The following is a 24,393-nucleotide window of genomic DNA, read 5'->3' on the forward strand; positions in this document are numbered from 1 at the left end:
CTGTAATCAGGACTCACGGACTTTCCAGGTGATTTTGTTGACCCCGATGCGGTCACCCTCACAACTGTTAAGGAAACGGTGAGTTCCGAATAACGGGGTGACCAGCAGCGCCCAGACAACACAGTTTGGCTGCAAGTCACGAATGCCAGGGTGCTGCACATACAAGGACCGTTTCTTCCGAGTCGCCAGCAGCAGCACTCGGGAGGCCAATCGCCCATTCCAGTAGACTCCCACCCAAAGCGGGATGGTTGGGAACCCTACCCTAAACAGATTTTTATCCACCATATGGAAAGCTCCCTAAATAGAAATTTAAATTAAATACTTTATTGTATTTGATGCACAGATATTAGTTTATAAGTTATTGTAACGTTTCTGACAACACTTAACTCCTTGGCTGAACAATATTTAAAAATGACAATATTTGAGGTGTGCACATTTTGCAGATGGGGTAAACATCTAAATTGGTTTTATTACTAAGAATGTACTTACAGCACCCAAAAATTTTCAATTTCTGTAGTAGTTTTCCATCACAAAACTAACTATTTACAGGAGTTTTATAATGAACAATTTAATTTCACGGGGTCTTACAATTTAAACTGTTTGATCTAAAAGCTTACTCAGAGAATTTTAATAATCAAAAATAAAGACAGAGGAGAGGTAAAAGCCACCTCCTGGAATAGAGAGTACTAAAGCATCCTCCACAAATATAACAATGCAGCTGAGGTGTAATGAAAAATATTTTGAATGTTTAATTTATTTTTGCCAGCAAATGGGATAAATAAAGTACTTAATGGGTAAGTATTAAATACTATTTTTGTCTCTCTATTGAGGACCACTTTCAAAATATCATTAATTACAGTCAGACCTCTTTAATCCATATTTCATTAATATATAGGCCTGAAGATTCATAACATATTTGTTAGTTAAGGACCTAAACCACTGTTTTTATTTACATGGTTAGTCTCTACACTTTTGCTTCTGAATTGACTGCAATATTGGCTTTCCATGAATTTTGCCTCTTTAATATGATAAGACAGTTAACACCTTTCACTGGCCGGGCTGCACACCATTGGCTCAGAATTTGCTGTCAAAATAATGGCACTCACCATAATTTTTGCGCAAATCGCAACTTCAGGTGAGGGCAGATGGGCGGTTAAACGCGAAAATCCGTAAGTTACTGCTCAAGATGCGCCGCTCTGCCGTTAGTTTTGCGAAAATGCTGTCTGACTCACCTTTCAAATGCATTGAATGGTGTAAAGTTCCTGTACTTGCATGTAGACACGAACTAAACTGGCCACAGAAAGTTTGGATTTGTCCATTTCAATCTAAGTACCCTTTTTGACAGTGTGATAAGTGTTAATTGCTGCCAAAAAATCCCTCTGGCACTGAAAATTGCAATTGTGGAGTCTCATTCCTTCAGCTTCTAACTGTTGGAGTTTTTTTTAATTGAATTATTTTTTTAAAATTATTTCTTTCTATCTCTTTTTTCTCTCCCTTAATCCAATCTTTCTCTACCTCTCTTTATTTTGCTTTCTGTACCTGAATTGACATTGAATTCACTATTCAACTTACACTTCCTGGTTCAGACTGTGTTGTTCATTTCACAATCCTTCAATCTGATTGATTAAGGAGTTACACAGTTGCTTGGCCTGTTCACACAGATCCCAGATGCCCTGTAGAGGGCACTACATCTTTTCCATCTTGCTCTTCCAGCAACTTCCAGTGCAAGATCTCATGGAAATTAAACGGGCAAGGGCAAGTCTAACTAACGGTGGGCACTGTTCGTTGACCGGCTACAGCAAATTCTGGGCCAATGTGACCAATTAAGGTGTGCTGAACTGTTCTTTTCAAAGAATATTGACACTGAAGTCTTCAGTTTAATTGTGATATTTGCCAATGAAATACTAAGAGAAGACCTAAATTATTCAATTCAATTGATCATAGCAGAACTTTCTGTCCTATCATAATAAAATGAAAAAAAGCTAATTGCATTCTGTTAAAATGAACGAGAAGTTTGGTTGTTTCATGCAATATTGATCATGAATTGATATCCCATTTGATCATTTATTTTACTAACTCACCATCACCTCTCTCAACCCCATCCACTGCCTCAGATTTGTCATGCTGCTTGTCCAACATCCAGTACTGGAAGAGCAGAATTTTCCTCCAACTAAATATTGGGAAGACTGAAGCCATTGTCTTCAGTCCCCGCCACAAACTCCGTTCCCTAGCAACGACTCCATCCTTCTCCCTGGCCACTGTCTAAGACTGAACCAGTCCATTCGCAACCTTGGAGTCCTATTTGACCAAGTTGAGCTTCTGACCCCATGTCCATTCCATCACCAAGACCGTCTACTTCCACCTCCATAACATTGCCCGACTCCACCCCTGCCTCAGCTCATCTGCTGCTGAAACCCTGATCCATGCCTTTGTTACCTCTAAACTTGACCATGCCAATGCTCTCCTAGCCGGCCTCCAATCTTCCACCCTCCATAAACTTGAGCTCATCCAAAACACTGTTGCCCATATCCTAACTCGCACTAAGTCCCGTTCACCCATCACCCCAGTGCATTCTGACCTACATTGGCTCCAAGTCTGGCAATGCCTCAATTTTAAAATTCTCATCCTTGTTTTCAAAGCCCTCCATGGCCTCACCCTTCCCTATCTCTGTAACCTCCTCCAACCCTCCAAGATCTCTGCGCTCCTCCGTTTCTGGCCTCTTGTGCATCTGCAATTTTAATTGCTCCACCATTGGCGGCCGTGCCTTCAGCTGCCTAGGCCCTAAGCTCTTGCTAAACCTCTACATCTCTCTCCTCCTTTAAGACGCTCCTTAAAACCTACCTCTTTGACCAAACCTGTCCTAATAGCTCCTTATGTGGCTCGGTGTCAAATTTTGTTTGATAATCGCTCCTGCAAAACACCCTGGGATGTTTTACTACGTTAAAGGTGCTATATAAATGCAAGTTGTTGTTGTTGTTGTTGTTGTGCATGACAGAAACTGTTTTCACAATGCATACAAATTAACCTGATCTGAATGTGCAGTCTGCTATGTGTTACTTCCAAAGGGTTTTTTTCTTTTTAAAAAACAAATGAATCATTTGCTTGAATTAACCAATTTTAATTAAATGAAACAGGAGGCATTTTTTGCAGTTTCAATTCAAATTAACAAATAATTTGAATAAAGCAAGTTCAAATTAAGAGGTGTGTACAGTGCAGAGTCACTAGCTCATAACATAGAAGCGATATTCTAGCCTCACTGTGTATCGTTTATTTTCATCATATTTGCAACTTATAAATGTTTGAAATGCACGATTTAAAAATTCAAAAGATATTCAACCAAGATTAAACACTACTCACAGTGGAGCAACAAGGTTCCTTGGGCTTAGATTTTTACCTTGTCACCTGGGTGTTAAACCAGGATTGATATCAATGGAAATGAAAATCGGGTGGTTTCTGGTAACGGGGCAGCCAATCTGCAACACCAGTTTTACACCCAGGCAGCAGGTTCAAAATCTACCCCTTGATATGATCTGACTAATTTGAATAAATATTGCACAGATTGAAGCAGATCATACGATCCTATTATCTTATGCAAGCAAATTCCATGCTCCAGGTTAAAAAGAACTATGGTACTATTTTTTTTCAATTTCTGCTGAACCGTGTTTATTTTTTACTTAAAGGTACGTGGTTTTGCGCAATGGCCATCCTCAGGAGCATGAGAATCTGCCTCTCCAAACTGATATTGAATCATAGCAATCGTGCTTCGGAACAGGATTGAGACAGTGTATGACCTTATCCCATCACTGGAATTATGTTTATCTCTCGGTATAAAACTCAGCTCCCACTAAAAGAATCTAAATATATGTTTACAGTCGCATTATGCCCAAAACAAAAGATTACCTTTCATGGTTGAAACAGGAATTTTGTAAATATTTATTATGGTGAATAAGATATACTCCTAAAGGGAATTTTTATGAATGACTTCTAAAATTAAGAGCTTTTGTTGTATTTTTCTGTTACTATGTGACAACTATTTTGAACCAAATGTGTAGAATAAAACTATAGAGAAAAGAACAACAGAAGTCTGCTATTAACATGATAAGAGTAGCTGATCAAATGCACGCAATCTTTTGGTGTTCTGAGTTTATGCTTGATAAATGAGGTATTATTTGTAAGCTTTAAAGCCAAGTCATGTAAATGTGTCTTAAATGTCACCAAAACAAATGCTGTCGGATGCATCGAAAATATTTTACTTTGGCCCAAAAATTGCTTAGAAAAGAATGGTGAGCTCTTTTGTTGTCAGTGGCGAAATGGAGGAGCAAGTTCCGGCGTTCGCACATGCACAGTCAAACGTGGAAATCCGGAACTTGCTCCTCCTGGTACGCCGGAGATATGACAGCTCCGCCGGCTGCAATCAGTGAAATCATTGAAAAAGTGGCAACTTGCTCATCTGTCCAGCTGGAAAGTAAGTAATATCGCCACAAAACAGGTACGCTTAAAAATACCAGGTCGAGACTAAGTCTTGATGACTGCCAAACAACTAAAAATTAACTTTTAAAAATGTGGAGTCCCCTTACTCCTTATTTTAATAGTTTGTTGTCATTAAAAAAAAAATTATTTAAAAAATTAAAAAACACTTTGTTATTACTTTTCCCTTCTGTCTCTTTTATTTAATTCGATTATTTCTTACGCTCTTTTTTTTGCAGTCTAGAACTGTTTTTACAATGATTTTAATGGTGTACATTTCACTTCCCGGATTTTACGTCCAGCCTGCAGACAGAGTTTCGCACCGTGTCAAAAATGCTGCAATCTGATTGGTCGAGGGGAGAGAGTGATCCTCTCGCTTCTCCCATTGGTCCTAGCTGTGCTGGAGCTAACGCTGGGCTCTTCACCACTTCCTATTAGAGGAAGTACACCCAGTAAAGACCGCGGTAAGTTAGTGAGCACTGTTGGTTCACCACTCTGAGCAATTTCTGGGCCATTGTGAAAGGAGCTTTAGGCGCATAGTCTCCTAGAAAATTGTAACCCATATTGCTTTTATTGAAAATGAGAGATGAGAGATTACTGACTCCAGCAACTGAGTCATAAGCTTTTACTGTAATTCCCACACATCATCAGTTATTGGAAAATAAAGCAGTGTTTAATATATACCTGAGTAGTCATTTATTTCTAGATATTATCTAAAAAAAAGTCTGTATAAATAGATTTATAGTCTTGGTAGAAATGTTCAACAGGATCAATTGGCTATTTATGTTCATCAAATGACATTTTATATCATAGCATGAAGCAGGAATAGTTTGAGTGAAACAAAAAGCTACTTGTGTTAGATTTTGTTCCATCACAAGGTACTGAATTGTTCCTTCATTCCATGTGTAATAGCTTTAATAACTTATGCTATTTTCTCAAATGCTGCTGACAGATGTTTTGGGAGGAAAATAAATATTTAAAATTATAAAATACATTTTTCTGTGTGACTTTTTAAAAATATTTTTGTTCTCATTCCATTGTCAACAGCTTACATTATTTTGAATTTTGAATATGAGACTTTTTTGTCTAGCTTTAGTCATTGGTCCCAGAATGGTCTCTAGAATTCATATTCCCAATATGAATTAAAGGTCCCAAGTAAAATGAGCTTCGGCAGAAACAACCCAGTTCCAACTGTGTGTCAATCTACAGTACAAAACTGCTCATAATCATGCACTACATTGACAAACTCACTCAGAATGGCTATAATGATATAGGAAATGTAAAAGTTCACAGTGATGCAGTTGAGATGGCTCTCGTCAGGGGTGCGTATGCATTGTTGGGGCAGAGCAGGGTGAGCCCATGCTGTGCATAACCAGGGAAATATTGATGTTGGTACAGTATACCAAGATATTAACCAGCACCAATGTCCCTCACCTTGATTTGGACAAAAATGCAACAAAAAAAATTACAGTTGAACACTTTCCCTGCCTACAGGCTATTACCAATTGTTAAAGCTTTAATTTTTAAAAAATACATCTTTTAGTTTAAGAAAAACATAATTATATCCTTCTATCAGTTATATAAAGGTCTATTATACAATAAAAACTCAAGTTATTCACTCCACAAAATACCAAGGACCCTGTGAGTCACAATGACTGCAATTGTCAGCTCTGCAGTAGCATTTCACCACTTTAGTATTTAGCATAAAATTATTATTTTGGTATTAACACTGCTTTTAACATTGTAATAACAGTGTTAGCTAGTCACGAGCATTTATTCATATGAAGTAGCAAATAAGTAATTAAACCAATAATTGACAACAATTTTCACTTTTATAGCAGAAGGTATAGTTAAAGCATTCAGTGGAACATGAGCCTTCCCACCTGGTATTCTCTGAAGATCCCAATGAAGTACCTGCAGAAGCTTGGTGAGAGCTAGAGGAGAGATCAAGGCAAGGTTGCAGTGTGATACGGGTCAGTGTAAGAATATGGGATAGAGTCTGGAGTGGGGGAAGACGTGGCTGAGGTGGCTAGGCAGATGATCTCGATCTTTGACATAATGAAATCCTTGAACTCCTTACATTTGATATTGGATATGAAAATGGAAGAAGTGAGGAAGGGGATCAGATGAGGCTTCATCAAGAAGAGAAGCCTGGGATTGTTCTTATCCTCTGGGATATTTGTGGTGTAATGTGTCCAAACATGATCTGCCAGTGAATAAACCATGTAAGTCATGCTACAGCATTACAGGTTTGAAATGGACGGGGGATATGGATATTAAAGGGAACTAAAAAGTGATCAGAAATAGCTTTGTCAAAGATAGAAGCCGCAGAGGTGGGAAGCCCTCTCCAGATGATGAGGTTAAGGGATGGCAATGGGTGTGGTTGATGAGTTTCTGTGAGTGAGGTTGAGTGCAAAAAAAAATCAGAGGAGAGGGACGAAGCGAATTTAGGTTAAGTCTGGTGCAGAGACTGAGTGCGGAGAGCCGAGAAAATATTTTGGCTAAAAAGTTACCAGGGAACTTGGGAAGGTGATGTAGAAGAACTTTGAAGCAGAAGTGGGAGGGGTAGTAGAGGGCGAAGTTCTCAAAGGAAGAGAAAGTGCCAAGGAGTAAGGGAAGAAGTTAAGATGGTACCTGGCAATGACATTCATACCTCCTCCACTAGGAGCAGTTGTGGAATATAGGGCCTAGCAGGGTGACCTCAGTAAGAGAAAAGGAATCACCTGCTGCGAGCAAGTTCTGGTGAGATGCAGGGTTTCATTGGACAATTCATAGATGAGGTTGTGAATGTTGAGAGCCTTATTTGCAAGGTTAGATGCATTTTGAAGGGTGATAAGGAGTAGATGGGCAGTAAGAAATTCTTAGAGACAGTCAGAAGGGAGCTGGGGCAGAAGCAAGGAGAACATGGAGCAGATTGGAGAGATTTGTTTGGTAATGTTAGCCCCCAAATGGACGCACTTAGTGGGAAAGTCAGCAAGAAGAACATAGAGAACGAGGCAGTTGGAGCTGCTGCTCATGAGGAGGCAGTGGCAGGTACCTCAATGGGCTTTTCAGAGGATGCCAGGTGGGGTGGCTCGTGTTCCACTGAATGCTTTAACTGACTGTAGGAGGTGAATTATAGTGTGGAAATAAAGGAAACCATGTGTTAGCTCTTGGGTAGTAAATAAGGTAATTGAAAAGGGAAGGAGTTAAAGGAATTAGCATAATTTGGGGTTTATATGGCTTCTATAAATTGCGTTAACTTTGAAGTTTATGATGTTGCACGAACTGACTTTCACCTCTTTTCCAAACAGTAATAAGCTATTGAACTCTTTCCCACTATTGAACTCACAGCGTGGTTAAGACCTAATTATTACTTCTTTCACAGGCGAGTCATGGAAATAACAAGGATAATACGCTGTATGAGTCAATACAAAGACAAAAAATTTAGCTGGAATTAATCTATTGCTACTTTAATTCAACATTTCAGACTGAAAAGGTATAACCACTGCCATAAATCATCAGAAAATGACAAATTTGTAACAATTGTCAGGGGAGATAAAGGTCCAGCCATAGTATTCTCATGCTACATGATAAAACTAGTGTAAAAATTGTGTAATAATATATTTTTAACCACTTCAATTTATTGAAACACATTTCTGATAGTATAATTGATTTCAAAATTCTGTTTCAGGCTGCTTTAATCACGTTGATTAATTGAAAAGTATCATAAGAAAATAAGAACTAGGAGCAGGAGTAGGCCATTCAATAAGATGATGGCTGATCTTCTACCTCAACTCCATTTTCCTGCCCTATCCCCATATCCCTTGATTCCCTTAGTGTCCAAATATCCATCAAACTCAGTCTTGAATATACTCAACGATTGAGCATCCACAGTCCTCTGGGGTTGAGAATTCCAAATATTCACGACTCTCTGAGTGAAGAAATTCCTCCTCATCTCAGTCCTATATATCTGACCCCTTATCCTGAGACTATGCCCCCTAGTTCTAGACTCTCCAGCCAGGGGAAACAGCCTCTCAGCATCTACCCTGTCAAGCCCTCTTAGAATCTTATATGTTTAATGAGATCACCTCTCAATCTTCTAAACTCCAGAGAGTATGGGCCCATTCTACTCAATATTTCCTCATAGGACAACCCCCTCATCCCAGGAATCAATCTAGTGAACCTTTGTTGCACCCCCTCTAAGGCAAGTATATCCATCCTTAAGTAAGGAGACCAAAACTGTACACAGTACTCCAAATGTGGTCTCACCAGAGCCCTATATAAATGTAACAAGACCTCCTTACTCTTGTACTCCAACCTCCTTGCAATAAAGGCCAACATACCATTTGCCTTCCTAATTGCTTGCTGTACCTGCATGTTAACTTTTTGTGTTTCGTGTACAAAGGCACGCAAATCCCTCTGAACACCAACATTTAAAAGTTTCTCACCATTTAAAAAATATTCCATTTTTATTTTTTTCCTACCAAAGTGAATAACCTCATATTTCCCCACATTTTACTCCATCTGTCACCTTCTTGCCCATTCACTTAACCTGTCGATATCAGCTTACTTTCCCACCTAGCTTTGTATCATCATCAAACTTGGATACAATACAGTCGGTCCCTTCATCTAAATCATTAATATAGATTGTAAATAGCTGCGGCCCAAGCACCAATCCCCACGTCACCCCACTAGTTATAACCTGTCAACCTGAAACTGACCCGTTTATTCCTACTCTCTATTTTCTGTCCATTAACCAATCCATGCTAATATATTACCCCCAATCCCATGATCCCTAATCTTGTGTAACAACCTCTTATGTGGCACCATATCGAATGCCTTTTGAAAATCCAGATATACTACATCCACTGGTTCCCCCTTATCGAACCTGCTAATTACACCCTCAAAAAACTCTAATAGATTTGTCAAACATGATTTTCCTTTCATAAAACTGTGTTGACTCTGCCTAATCATATTATGATTTTCTAAGTGCCCTGTTACTATGTCCTTAATAATAGATTCGAGCATTTTCCCTACTTCTGATGTCAGGCTAACTGATCTATAGTTCACTGTTTACTCTCTCCCTCCTTTCTTGAATAGCGAGGTTACATTTGCTACCTTCCAATCCACGGGGACAGTTCTAGAATCTAGGGAATTCTGGAAGATCAAAACCAATGCATCCGCTATCTCTGCAGCCACGTCTTTTACAACCCTAGGATGTAGGCCATCAGGTCCTGGGGATTTGTTGACTTTTAGTTCCGTCAATTTTTCTAAAACTTTTTCTTTACTAATCTTAATTACTTTAAGTTCCTCCCTGTCATTAGACCCTTGGTTCCCCATCATTTCCAGCATGATTTTTGTATCTTCGACAGTGAAGACAGATATAAAGGGGTCAATTTTCGGATGGCCGAGCGGGTGCATTCGTGGCGGTGGGGCTGCAAAATGTGGGGATTCCCAGAGCCCGGCTCCAACCGGCCCACTTCCAGGGTCCCCAGTGACGCGCTTAGATGCGCGCGCAGCCCCCACATGCGGGACTCCCACCAGCAATTAAAGCCGGCAGGATCTCACTTAAACCAATTAATTACATAGTTCAGGTCATTTGCAGACCTATTTGGGAGGATATTTTAGGAGGGGTGGGATTTTCATGTCAACTGAGCGTGTTTCCTGTACTGGGGGAAACACTCCCAGTTGAAACAGACGTGTTGCAGCCACCAGCCTGTGGGAGCTGCAAAGGTCCATTTGACAGGTGGGGGGGAGGGCCTCACTCATTGCAGGAGGCCACTCTGTCACTTTGGACAAAGTTTGGCCTGCACCACTCTCCTCCTAACACTAAAATTCACCAAATTGGAACCACAACTCCGGTGTGCAGACACGTTTACCTACCTTGCGGACCCCCTCAGATGTACATCTTCCGGATGGGGGCCGCCATAGCTGCAGTCTTGACCTCATCGGAGGATGAACAGCATCACCAGCCTCGCCGGCCACGTCGTCCACCTCTGACACGTGGAGCTCCACAACACAGTGCTGTGACACATCCACCTGCACAGCAGGAGGGAGGGCAACCGCAGAGAGAGATACGTCACAGAAGGCACTACCCTCGCCACAGGGTCTACAGACTGAGGCTCAGCTTCCTGGACCTCTCTGAGCAGCAGTGCACACGGAGGCTCAGAGTCACTCGACATGTAGTCGTGAGCATCTGCAGCCTCCTTGATGCCGAGCTGCTCCCAGCTGGCCCGTGCACCATCTTCTTACCTGTTGCTGTAAAGTCACCACTGCCCTCAACAACTTCTCCTCCAGATCCTTCCAGGGTGCCATTGGGGACATCGCCGGCATCTCTCAGTCGTCTGCACAAAAGAGACCTGCAAATACACCTACACCTACTCTGCAGTGACCCAGTGGGTGGCATCAGGTATGGGTCTTCATGGTGATCTTCAGGAAAGGGAATTATTGCACAAACCGGACAAGATTTGCAAAGACGTGGCAGTAGTGGTGATAACAAAATTTAATGTGGTTTGCAAAACAAACAAAACTAAATGAAAAACATGACATTCCGTCATACACCCTTGTGCATCCCCTTTGTGCTCACGAAACCTTAGCCTTACGTTTACGAGAACCCCTACATGGTGCTACCCCTGTGGCTTATGCAGAGGTAGTGGCAGGTTGCTCTTGTCCATGCCCTAACCGATGAGCTGCTTTGCACGGACGCCCTCTGGGTTTCAGTGCCCGTTAGAGCCCCTCCAAAGACTGCTCCACCTGCACATGTGCAGGGGCAGATTCAGCCACCTGGAGGGGAGGCAGCATTGCGGGTACTGGTTGAGAGGGGGGCAACGGGTGAGACGTGGGAGCACTTTGAGTGGCGTCCCCACTTCCATGTCCCCTTTCATCATCATCCCTCTCCTGGGCCAGGCCCACATCACTCCTTCCATTCTACTGGATGACAGTTTGGAGGACTTGTGTGAAGCCTTGGAAGGCCAGTTGTAACGTATCTGTCAGCCTGTTTCAGGCGGCAGAATGTTGCTCACCCTGAATCCAAACGGCCGTTGCCGGGGCCTAAATGGATTCATTGTTGAGCGATTGTGGAGAGTGCACGTGGAAACTGTTCCAGTACCTCGGCAATGTGCTGCTGGCCCTCGATGACTCTCCTTTTCATGGCTGGCCCCCAGGGTTCAGCATCTGGGTCCAGCTGAGCAGAGCCTGGAGAAGAGTGCTCCCACCGACTCGGACTCTCCACAGCCACCAGGGTCTGCTCGTGCTCACATGTGCGTGGTGACTCACCATGTGCAAACCCAACTAACTGAGGACGGGGACCCACCGAGGTGTGTATATCTGCGCTGGTGGATGGCTGGCTCAGATGTGACAATGCCCTCTCAGAGGCCGGCAGGTCCTCTGAGAAATCGCCCTCCGCAGTCACGGCGGTCGCAGATGGCCCTGCAAGAGAACAGAAATCAATATTAAGCATGTGGACAGATGTTGAGGTGCTGCAGATGCCAAGTGATGTTAAGCTCATTCGCTATCATGAGTGCTGAGTGTTAGATTTCTGTCACCAGCCGCTTGTGCGCTCCCAGTCTCGGCGTTAGCCACGGACAGGCACTCCAGCATCCAGTTTATTTCTATTGCCTGCTGCTTCGCATCCGTTAGGACCACCTGGCGGTGGCAGGCCCCCTCCGGTCTTTGCCCTCTCCCGGGCATTCTGGCATCTCTTCTCCTATCAAGGCAAAACACAGAGAGGCGTGAATGAGTGATGGTTGCATGGTGACCCGCTGCATGCATTGGTGTGGGTGGGGGTGACTGTGAGGGAGATGCATGGGAGGGTGCGTGTGAGACATAGCCATGAGATTGTATGAGGATTGGGTTGCGTGGTAGTGTTCGAATGGGAACTGGGGCAGTGAGTATGTGCAGGCAAGGTGAGGATGATGGTTGAGTGGATGTGAGGAGTGATGCAAGAGCATTGTGGTGGCAGTGCAGAAGGAGTTGTGTGGTGGTGGAAGTGATGTGGAAGACGGAGTGTGGGAGAATGTGTAAGTGTACTCACTTTGGCTGACCTGGTTAGGTCATTAAAGCGCTTCCTGCACTGGACCCAGGTTCGGGCGACATTGCTGCTGCTGCTGGCCTCCTCTGCCACCTCGAGCCAGGCCTTCTTGGTGGCAGAGGCAGGCCACTTCCTCCTGACTGATGTGAAAAACGTTTCCCTCCTCTTCTTCACCCCATCGAGCAGCATCTGGAGTGAGGAGTCAGAAAACCATGGAGCAGCCTTGCCTCTGGCCTGCTCCATTCTATAATTTTGTTTCTTTGCCGCAGGAGGAACATTGGAGGACTGCCCCTTTAAATAGAGCTCCTCCTGCTGACAGCCTGTGATGCTGGTACGCAGTGCGCCCGCTGCGCTGGTCTGAAACGGGAAACCCGGAAGCACGCGTAAGTACCTTCAATTAGGCTGCGATCGCGTGCAGAGCACACCGATTTCACTGGGCACGTTACCCACGCGCCCAGTCGACTCCCCAGCTGGCAACCCGCCTCCCTCCTAATATCTGGCCCAAAATATTTGTTTAATGTCTCTACCCTTTCCTTATTCCCCATTATAATTTCTCCTTTCTCTGCATCTAAGGGACCCACGTTTACTTTTGCTAATCACTTCCTTTTTATATACTTGTAGAAGCTCTTACAATCTGTTTTTATATTTCTTGCTAGTTTACTCTCATATTCAATTTTCTCCCTCTATTAATTTCTTGGTTATCCTTTGCTGATTTCTAAAACCCTCCCAATCCTCAGGCTTACTACTCTTTTTGGCAATGTTGTAAGCCTCTTCTTTTAATCTAATATTATCCTTAACTTCTCCAGTTAGCCACAGTTGGATCCCTTTTCCTGTGGAGTTTTAATTCCTCAAGGGTATGTATATTCGCTGGGAATTATAAATTATTTCTTTAAATGTTCGCCATTGCTTATCATTCCTTCCACCCTACTGGATGACAGTTTGGAGGACTTGTGTGAAGCCTTGGCGGGAAAGAGCGAGACCAGAGCGGGGATATAAACAGCGCGGAGAGAGCGGGAGTTCAGTCAGTGAGCGGCGGGAGAGAGTGAGACCAGAGCGGAGATAAAAACAGCGCGGAGAGAGCGAGAGTTCAGTCGGTGAGCGGCGGGAAAGAGCGAGACCAGAGCGGGGATATAAACAGCGCGGAGAGAGCGAGAGTCCAGTCGGTGAGCGGCGGGAGAGAGCGAGACCAGAGCGGAGATAAAAACAGCGCGGAGAGAGCGAGAGTTCAGTCGGTGAGCGGCGGGAAAGAGCGAGACCAGAGCGGGGATATAAACAGCGCGGAGAGAGCGAGAGTCCAGTCGGTGAGCGGCGGGAGAGAGCGAGACCAGAGCTTACTCTGAGAGCGAGACTCTGAGACCAGCGGCAGTTCGGGGTGACGTCACCAGTCAGAAAGTGATGCGGCACAGGGGAGGCAGCTGATTGGTGAGTAGGTTCAGGTGAGTATTTCTACCATTTTACTGTAAGTAAAGTAATAAGAAAGGGAAGATCTGCAGGTTTTATAGCAGATAGTGTTTTTTTTAGTGAACCTAGGTCCCTAGTATAGTTAACATTTTCTAATTTCAACGTAATTTAAAAGGGGTAACTAAGCTAAGGCAAGTCATGGCAGCAGACCTCGCACCCGTGATATGCTCCTCCTGCAAGATGTGGGAAGTCATGGACACTACCAGTGTCCCTGCCGACCATGTGTGCGGGAAATGTGTCCACCTGCAGCTACTGACCGATCGTATCTCGGAGCTGGAGCTGCGGGTGGACTCACTGTGGAGCATCCGCGATGCAGAGAAACTCGTGGATAGCACGTTTAGCGAGTTGGTCACACCGCAGGTAAAGGGTATACAGGCAGGAAGTGAATGGGTGACCACCAGGAAGAGTAAGAGGTGCAGGCAGGTAGCGCAGGGGTCCCCTGTGGCCATCCCCCTCTCAAACAGATATACCACTTTGGATGCTGTTGGGGGGGATGACTTATCAGGGGAAGGCAGCAGCAGCCAACTTCCTGGCACCACGGGTAGCTCTGCTGCACAGGCGGGGAGGAAAAAGAGTGAAAGAGCTATAGTGATAGGGGACTCAATTGTAAGGGGAATAGACAGGCGTTTCTGCGGCCGCAACCGAGACTCCAGGATGGTGTGTTGCCTCCCTGGTGCAAGGATCAAGGATGTCTCGGAGCGGCGAAGAACATTTTGGAGGGGGAGGGCGAACAGCCAGCTGTTGTGGTGCACATAGGCACCAACGATATAGGTAAAAAAGGGGATGAGGTCCTAAAAGCAGAATATAGGGAGTTAGGAGGTAAATTAAAAAATAGGACCTCAAAGGTAGTAATCTCAGGATTGCTGCCAGTGCCACGTGCTAGTCAGAGTAGAAATAGGAGGATATTTCAAATGAATACGTGGCTAGAGGAATGGTGCAAGGGGGAGGGATTCAAATTCCTGGGACACTGGAAACGGTTCTGGGGGAGGTGGGACCAGTACAAACCGGACGGTCTGCACCTGGGCAGGGCCGGGACCGTTGTCCTAGGAGGAGTGTTTGCTAGTGCTGTTGGGGAGGGTTTAAACTAAAGTGGCAGGGGGTTGGGAACCTGAGCAGGGAGAGAGAGGAAAGCGTAACAGGAAGGGACAGAAGGTATGGAGTAATAGGTAAAGTGTTAAAAAAGGAAAAAGCAGGAACTAAGCGTCACAAAACAGATTTGAAAGTTCTTTATCTGAATGCACGTAGCATTCGTAACAAAATGGACGAGTTAACGGCACAAATAACTACGTATGGGTATGATCTTGTGGCCATTACAGAAACATGGCTGCAGGGTGACAACGACTGGGAATTAAATATGCCAGGGTATTTAACAATCAGGAAGGACAGGCAGGAAGGAAGGGGAGGTGGGGTGGCTATGTTAATAAAGGAAGGAATCACTGTAATACAGATAAATGATATTGGGACAAAGCATAAAGATAATGAAACAGTTTGGGTGGAGATAAGGAATAATAAGGGGAAAAAAACATTAGTGGGCGTAGTATATAGGCCTCCTAATAGTTGCAACTCTGCTGGAAGAAGTATTAATCAGGAAATAGTCGGGGCATGTAAGAAGGGAACAGCCATAATTATGGGGGATTTTAATTATCATATTAACTGGACAAATCAAATTGGGCAGAGCAGCCTTGAGGACGAGTTCATTGAGTGCATCAGGGATGGATTTCTTGAGCAGTATGTAACTGATCCTACAAGGGGGCAGGCAACCTTGGACCTGGTCCTGTGTAATGAGTCAGGATTAATTAATAATGTCCTAGTTAAGGATCCCCTTGGAATGAGCGACCACAACATGGTTGAATTCCATATCCAATTAGAGGGTGAGAAGGTTGATTCTCAAACAAGCGTACTGAGCTTGAATAAAGGAGACTATGATGGTATGAGAGCGGAATTGATTAAAGTGGACTGGGAAAATAGATTAAAGGGTAAGACGGTACATGAGCAGTGGTGTTCATTTAGGGAGTTATTTTACAACTTTCAAAATAAATATATTCCACTGAGGAAAAAAGGGTGTAAAAGAAATGACAGCCATCCGTGGCTAAGTAAAGAAATCAAGGATAGTATCCGACTAAAAACAAGGACATATAAGGTAGCCAAACTTAGTGGGAGGATAGAAGATTGGGAATTCTTCAAAAGACAGCAAAAAGTAACGAAAAGATTGATTAAGAAAGGGAAGTTAGATTATGAAAAGAAATTAGCAAAAAATATAAAAACAGATAGCAAGAGTTTCTATAGTTATATAAAAAGAAAAAGGGTGGCTAAGGCAAACGTAGGTCCCTTAGAGGATGAGACCGGGAAATTAATGGTGGGAAACATGGAGATGGCAAAAATGCTGAACAAATATTTTGTTTCAGTCTTTACAGTAGAGGACACTAAGAATATCCCAACACTGGACAAACAGGGGACTCTACGGGGGGAGGAGCTAAATACGATTAAAATCACTCAGGAGATGGTACTCAGTAAAATAATGGGACTCAAGGCGGATAAATCCCCTGGACCTGATGGCTTCCATCCTAGGGTCTTGAGGGAAGTGGCAGTAGGGATTGTGGATGCTTTGGTGATAGTTTTCCAAAATTCCCTGGACTCAGGAGAGGTCCCGGCAGATTGGAAAACTGCTAATGTAACACCGTTATTTAAAAAGGGTAGTAGGCAGAAGGCTGGAAATTATAGGCCAGTTAGCTTAACATCTGTGGTGGGTAAAATTTTGGAGTCTATTATTAAGGAAACAGTAACGGAACATTTAGATAAGAATAATTTAATAGGACAAAGTCAGCATGGCTTTATGAAGGGGAAGTCATGTCTGACAAATTTGCTTGAGTTCTTTGAGGATATAACGTACAGGGTGGATAAAGGGGAACCAGTGGACATAGTGTATTTAGACTTCCAGAAGGCATTCGACAAGGTGCCACATAAAAGATTATTACTTAAGATAAAAAATCACGGGATTGGGGGTAATATTCTGGCATGGGTGGAGGATTGGTTATCGAACAGGAAGCAGAGAGTTGGGATAAATGGTTCATTTTCGGACTGGCAACCAGTAACCAGTGGTGTTCCACAGGGGTCAGTGCTGGGTCCCCAACTCTTTACAATCTATATTAACGATTTGGAGGAGGGGACCGAGTGCAACATATCAAAATTTGCAGATGATACAAAGATGGGAGGGAAAGTAGAGAGTGAGGAGGACATAAAAAACCTGCAAGGGGATATAGACAGGCTGGGTGAGTGGGCGGAGATTTGGCAGATGCAATATAATATTGGAAAATGTGAGGTTATGCACTTTGGCAGGAAAAATCAGAGAGCAAGTTATTTTCTTAATGGCGAGAGACTGGAAAGTACTGCAGTACAAAGGGATCTGGGGGTCCTAGTGCAAGAAAATCAAAAAGTTGGTATGCAGGTGCAGCAGGTGATCAAGAAAGCCAATGGAATGTTGGCTTTTATTGCTAGGGGGATAGAATATAAAAACAGGGAGGTATTGCTGCAGTTATATAAGGTATTGGTGAGACCGCACCTGGAATACTGCATACAGTTTTGGTCTCCATACTTAAGAAAAGACATACTTGCTCTCGAGGCAGTACAAAGAAGGTTCACTCGGTTAATCCCGGGGATGAGGGGGCGGACATATGAGGAGAGGTTGAGTAGATTGGGACTCTACTCATTGGAGTTCAGAAGAATGAGAGGCGATCTTATTGAAACATATAAGATTGTGAAGGGTCTTGATCGGGTGGATGCAGTAAGGATGTTCCCAAAGATGGGTGAAACTAGAACTAGGGGGCATAATCTTAGAATAAGGGGCTGCTCTTTCAAAACTGAGATGAGGAGAAACTTCTTCACTCAGAGGGTGGTAGGTCTGTGGAATTTGCTGCCCCAGGAAGCTGTGGAAGCTACATCATTAGATAAATTTAAAACAGAAATAGACAGTTTTCTAGAAGTAAAGGGAATTAGGGGTTATGGGGAGCGGGCAGGAAATTGGACATGAAGCTGAGTTCGGATCGGTCAATGCCCTGTGGGTGGCGCAGAGGGCCCAGGGGCTGTGTGGCCAGGTCCTGCTCCTACTTCTTGTGTTCTTTAGAGTTGTGGTTGGGATCAGATCAGCCATGATCTTATTGAATGGCGGAGCAGGCTCGAGGGGCCGATTGGCCTACTCCTGCTCCAATTTCTTATGTTCTTATGTTCTTATGTATCATAGCAGTATTGATGTACGATAAAGAAACATTAATGTACAAGTCTGAACCAGGGTGGGTAGTTTGGTAATATATAAACATTTTCTTAGACTTGGTTAAACTCTTGGGTTTATAGGATGTAAATATCTGTCAAATAGTCAAAGATTTAAATCAATTTCACCAGTGAATTGTATTATATTTTCGGACACTGCCTTCACAATTACATTACTCAAGTTTCACTTCAATATGTATGCCATTCCACATATGTACAACTTAGAATGAAGAATTTGAATGAATACAAAAATATGTATAAGTAACTAGCCATTTTGATTAAAAAAACATTTACATATAATAATTGAGAAAATGGATTATCTGGAAATGTCAAATTATTTTAGACATGCTTAATTACACCAATATCTAGTGATGTACAGTAAATAGCCAGCTTGAGATTTGTAACTGTCTGGATATGATCACCATACATATTGGAAAATATATTTTATTGGCCTGCACAATAACAAAACCAGTTGCTAACATGGCATCCAGCAATTTATGGTATGTTTCTGGCAGAATCCTTCCACATTCTTCTTGTAATCTGAGATATATACAATGCATACATTCTGTGGAATATAGAGACAGTAGAAATTGGATCGGATCCGAATCGGGGCTTGATCCCAGTGCTGCACACACTGCAGGTTCCTAATGCGTTTTTCCCAGCTCATTTAGATTAGGAATGGCGTGACATTTTCAAAATTGTGCCAGAAATACATAAAGGGATGCTATACCAGTTTGTGCCCTTCTACATAGGTTTAATCTTTAGGTCTCAGCATAAGTAAACTTTGACGTATGGTGGCTGCTGCTGGCTGGTCGAGACTTTTGACACATAATAGGGGATTGGTTGTTTTACTTCCTAATTAATGACCTGCTAATTAAATTGCATTCTCAGAAGTCACACACTTAAAAACTGCATATTCCTATAATTTCATTAGTGAGTTGTTGATTGTGGAAACCAGATATCGTTCTGTTTTTCATTAAAATAGGAATCTCATCAAAGGAGATGCTGTTCATTAGTGACTAAGAAATCTTTTTCAATTAAAATCACTGGATGCAAAGGAGCTATTAATAAATGAAAAGAAGGTTCTGAATATTTCTAATTCGTGCTATATTCGGATAAATCTATCAGAGCCCTAATAACATGAAAAACTTCCCCCCTCACCCCCACCATAGGCAAATATTGAGGGAATTCTGCAGACAGAAAAAAAGATTTTAAATCGAATTGCTTCTGACAAGGAAAGCGATACACCACCACATTGAAAGCAAGTTTAGTTGTACAACACTTTAGGCTAAAAGTAAGTTCTGCTGAAAACTGGTGCGTTTAGTCATTGCTGCACATTTTCTAAAAATTATTGCCTCTTAGGCCATCTACATTTTTGTCTATTGACACTCTTTTTTCACTGTGTGGTGTGAGAGGGAATACCTAAAAGATGACCACAGCAAATAATTTAATAATGTTATGATAAATGTTGACTTTTATTTTAGTGAAAAATGTTACATCAAAATTTAACACTATAATAACAAATACCTACTTCAGTATGTAGTGGAAAGTTACTGTCCACAGATTTCCAAATGAAAACAGTACATTTTCTGCTCTCTATCCTGTGGCATCTGCCATGTCCTTCCTCATGAAATAATTAATATGGCATTAGAAGTAATTTAAAGAGCTACCGTCTTCATGAGAAGAGAGTTTGGAAAAAAACTTTGTTTTCAAACACACATTAAAATGACATGAAATAAACTTTAATGCATGAGATTATCATGGTGAAAGTGACACATGGTCCTTCAAGCTTTTCTCCCTCACTAAACAGGGAAAACAAGTTTTTCATAATGATGGCTCTGTTTAGTTTTAATATTGTTTTTGGCAAAACAGAGCAGAAAATGTGTTAAAGCCATGCTTTGAAACACATTTCCTAGTTTTCCTCTTACCACAAGTTGCAATTATGAATGAGATGTGAATTAATTTGTGACTCAAAAAGCCAATAACAGCTCCACTCAAAGACAATTTCACTACTGCACTCATTTTATAGTTTACACATGGAGAGTGATTGTATATAGGGTGGTAAATAAGCCATCCTCCTGTTGTTTGTTAAAAAAAATAACCACACCCTTACAAAACAATAGTTTCTCGTCTATCATATTGAGGCAGAAATGTGCTCTTTGACACTTAACAAAAAAATTCATAAATTTCAAATGATAAATTTCTTCCTATAAAGCTTTATATGGAATCCAGATTGGTTTCCAGTTCACTGGAGTGGGAGAAAATTATTTGGATGATCTACTCATGAATACATACTCAATCCTGGATGTATGGCCAAGCCCCTCCCTAGCTCTGTGACCTCCTCCAGCCCTTCAACCCTCCGAGATCTCTGCGTTCCTTCAATTCTTGCCTCTTGCGCATCCCTGATTTTAATCACTCCCCCATTGGTGGCCATGCCTTCAGCTGCCTAAGCCCTAAGGTCTGGAATTCCCTCCCTAAACCTCTCCGCCTCTCTACCTCTCCTCCTTTAAGACACTCCTTAAAACCTACTTCTTTGACCGAGCTTTTGGTCACCTGTCCTAATATCTTCTTATGAGGCTCAGTGTCAAATTTTGTTTGATAACGCTCCTGTGTAGTGCCTTGGGATGTTTTATTACGTTAAAGGCGCTATATAAATGTGTTGTTGTTGTTGTTGTTGTTGTTGTTGTTGTTTGTGTGAGTACACAAGTATATGGAGCCAGTAATTTGTATATTGATTTGATGTGGTCTTTTGTTCAGACATTTTTAATGCTATTATTTCTGATATGAGATTAACTTGGCAGTAAATGGCTATTTCTTGTAGGAAATACTTTCAATTAATATATTAGTGTGGAGCCTGTCTTACAAATTAGATTGAGGAGGGCAATTTAATTGCTATCATTTACTTTTGTTGTTCTTCCATTATATGTTTGCCAAGAACAACATTCTGATTTGCAACAAAAAGGTAGGAACAAAGATCAACAGCAGAAAGACAACAGCTCAGTCACTGTCATGCAGATTAATGGCAATGTGCTTATCGCATAATATAGGGAAAATGTGATTTGTTTCAGCAACAAATCAAAGCAAGGTGCATTTCCATGTGCCAAGGTGAGAAAAATCTATATCCTATTCCATGGTTCTAGTACAGTTTCATGGTATATTGAAATACATTGTCAATGTGTTTTGACATTACATCAAGTTTGTGAGGAGATGGAAGTTTAAAAAACCTTTGCTATCCTTATTCAGGGAGCCATGGAAACAATATAGAAGAAAATGACAGTAAAGCTGTTGGGATCTAACTTTTTTAAAGCAAAATAGCAACTTAGTGACATTTTTATGCTGCATCCAGGGGGTGATGTGAGCACTACAAGGTTAGGGCAATCCCTAAAACATGTAATCCCAGAATTTCCTGCAGATTTGCACCATTGTAATGGCACATCAATGTCGCAGGGCCCGATTTATGGCACAAAACTCCCAGGTATTTATGGTGTAAGTAACTTCAGCCATTACTTGCACCATGCCATAATTTCATTAGGCTTTTGTGCCGCTCCTCCGTTTCCCTCGCTGAAACAGTTGAGCAGCTAATTATCACAGCTCCACCCCCATTAAATTCAATGTGGAGATTGGGTTTGCTGAATTAATGCCACTGTGATCATCACTGCCACTTAGAAGGTTGCAGAATGGTGCTGGTAGACTGAATATGTTTGGTATAATAACAGGAATCTTACGTTCATGCAAAACATGCAGTTATTTTTTTTAAACTTGGGATTATTTTTAACACAAATTTCTCCTAATGATAACGTGAAAAGTAAATAACATAATTAGTATTTGCAACTACTATTAGTTATGGTTGATTTCTGAATGTTTGCACAGTCTCAGAAACCAAAGCTTCTTTGACTATTACTAGTCTAAAGAATAAAGAGTATATTAATTTTGAAACAATGCATGCTAACGTTGTTGTTGCAGTGCTAATAATACTTCCATTGGTGATGGGAATCTATTGGGTATGGTTCTGATGTTGGAATGCATGGAATACAGCTTCAGACTAAATGCCTATTTGTAAGAATGTAAAGTTATCTATATAGCATGATAACATTACATTTGCAGTTTATCTTGTGTTATTTGTTACGGATTGATTTTTTGATAGCTGCATAAGTTTTTTTAAATTAAGTTCTAATGAAATCTACTGCAGCACATGAAGTATCAAATTCGGCTTGAAGTCGTAGTGCGGACATAACAAAAGGAACCATCTGGAATCTGCGTATATATAAATTTGTATTTGTCGGTTATTGTTTACATCTACATGGAGTATAAGTTGACTAAGTGGCAGCTTCATTTATTAACTGCGGGGAGACCGTCTATCCTCTAAAATAGGTATAGACCCCCAAACTGCATGAGGCGGAGAATGCTGGTCTCCATCTTCCTGTAGATACAAGCCATTGTCCGCGCCGCTTCCAAATTACTACTATGCTCACTGCAGCTTATTCCAATTAGTTTTCCAGCAAATTTTGGCTTAAATAAGGTCTACCTTATGGTGTTCGTCGCCAGGAATTCCAGGAAATTCCAGGCCATAATATTAAATTGGGATGAACATGAACACAGCCCTGCCCTCTCCAATTCAGCACACTGCAAACACCATGCATTTGAATGCTGCTAAGTAGCATTGGTATAGTAGTTTGTAAAGGTGACAGATAATTATTTGGGCCAGTAGAATCCAGCCTGCCAATGTTCTCCAAAAATAAACATAGTCCCAGATGCAAAATACTGAGTAATTGATCAACAAGGCCACAGATGCTCATACCTGTTTTTGTATCTCAGCCTCAACACAGGAAAACTGAAGCTTTTTGAGGTGAAGTCACTGCAATATTAGCATGTTGTGTGCTAATACATAATGTTAGTCTGTAGGAACTGCAGTCAGGGCCAAAGGTAAGGAACACGTCCAGGAGTTAGAGTGCCCCTCTGGAAGGAAGGACTGCCTCTGTGAACTGTGGGGAAGTTAGAGGGGAAAGTGTTTTTGTGATTACCGGGGGCGGGAGGGGGGGGAGGTGGGGGAGAAGAGAGAGTTAAAGAGCGAAGAGCACTTTTCTGGATGGGCAGGAAAGTGTCTAAATACCAGAAATCAAAATCAGGCAAAAAAGCATGTTTATAACAGAATACTAATCTTTCCAGTATTTCTAGCTTGAAAATTCCCAGATTTCCTCTTCGCTAGGAGGCTGTTCTAAATCTGCTGAAGCACATACAGGAAAAACAAACTGGACAATGTCTTCAGCTGAAATAGAAAATGTGTTTGTGGAAGAATTAACTTGTTCCATCTGTCACATCTTTGATCAACCAGCCACATTACTGTGTGGTCACAATTTATGTACACAGTGCATCCAGAGAAAATGGGAACACAAAACCAATAAAGGCTCATATATCTGTCCTGAGTGTCTCACTGAGCACAGAGAAAAACCATTGTTACAGAAGAATCTCAAGGTCAGGAGGATAGTGGAACAACTCAAGGCTTGTAAAATCACAAGCAACTCACCTCAAATACTCTGTGATTACTGTGTAGAAAATGCATTACCAGCCATTAAAACATGTCTCATATGTGAATCGTCATTTTGTTATCATCATCTGCAACCACATCTGGAGAAGACACTATTCAAAAATCATACTTTAGTTGAACCTACAGAGAATGGAATGTAAAGAAAATGTCCACCATGTGATAAAATATTGAGATAATACCGTATTATAAAATATTGAGATAATACTGTACTGATGATAAGACCTATATCTGTGCTTCATGTACAATGGAAAGTGAACACAGAAGTCATAATGTAAAAACATTTTTAAAAATTTCAAACTGAACTTCGGGTAGGTCATTTGTTTTGATTAAATTCTTTTAAAATTAATTTAATACCATTGTATACATCAAGCTTGTCGATAATCTTATTATAACATTGTTAAATAAGTTGCCTGCCTGATATGAAGATCCATAAGAAAGACTAATTTTACTATTCACAAAATTGTGGTTGAAGGAGCACAAAAGTACAAGAAAAAAATAGAAAAGTGATCAACTCTTAAAAATCGCCCCTCCCCTAAAAGGGGTATAGTGAAGTTTACATAAATCATTTGAAACACACAGTGATGAGAAGTAAATTGTAATGACATAAATTTAATTTGGAAGTTGTATGGCAGTATATTGGTATACC

At 41.7% G+C, this 24,393-nt stretch overlaps 1 protein-coding gene and 1 long non-coding RNA gene across 4 annotated transcripts in view; one reads left to right on the top strand and one right to left on the bottom strand.

Annotated features, from left to right (window-relative positions):
- Positions 1 to 5,405, top strand: part of htr4 (5-hydroxytryptamine receptor 4) — a 146,517-nt gene extending 141,112 nt beyond the window's left edge. For both annotated transcript variants that reach the window (XM_067996402.1, XM_067996403.1), the window contains one exon: positions 3,681 to 5,405. In XM_067996402.1, the coding sequence (XP_067852503.1) occupies positions 3,681 to 3,753 (73 nt within the window). In that variant the 3' untranslated portion in view covers positions 3,754 to 5,405. The remainder of the gene's footprint in view (positions 1 to 3,680) is intronic.
- The window catches only part of LOC137332503 (uncharacterized), a 189,411-nt gene that overhangs the window by 113,846 nt on the left and 51,172 nt on the right, over positions 1 to 24,393 (bottom strand). The window lies entirely within an intron of this gene.

Source organism: Heptranchias perlo, chromosome 14 (assembly GCF_035084215.1).
Source record: "Heptranchias perlo isolate sHepPer1 chromosome 14, sHepPer1.hap1, whole genome shotgun sequence".
Lineage (NCBI taxonomy): Eukaryota > Metazoa > Chordata > Chondrichthyes > Hexanchiformes > Hexanchidae > Heptranchias > Heptranchias perlo.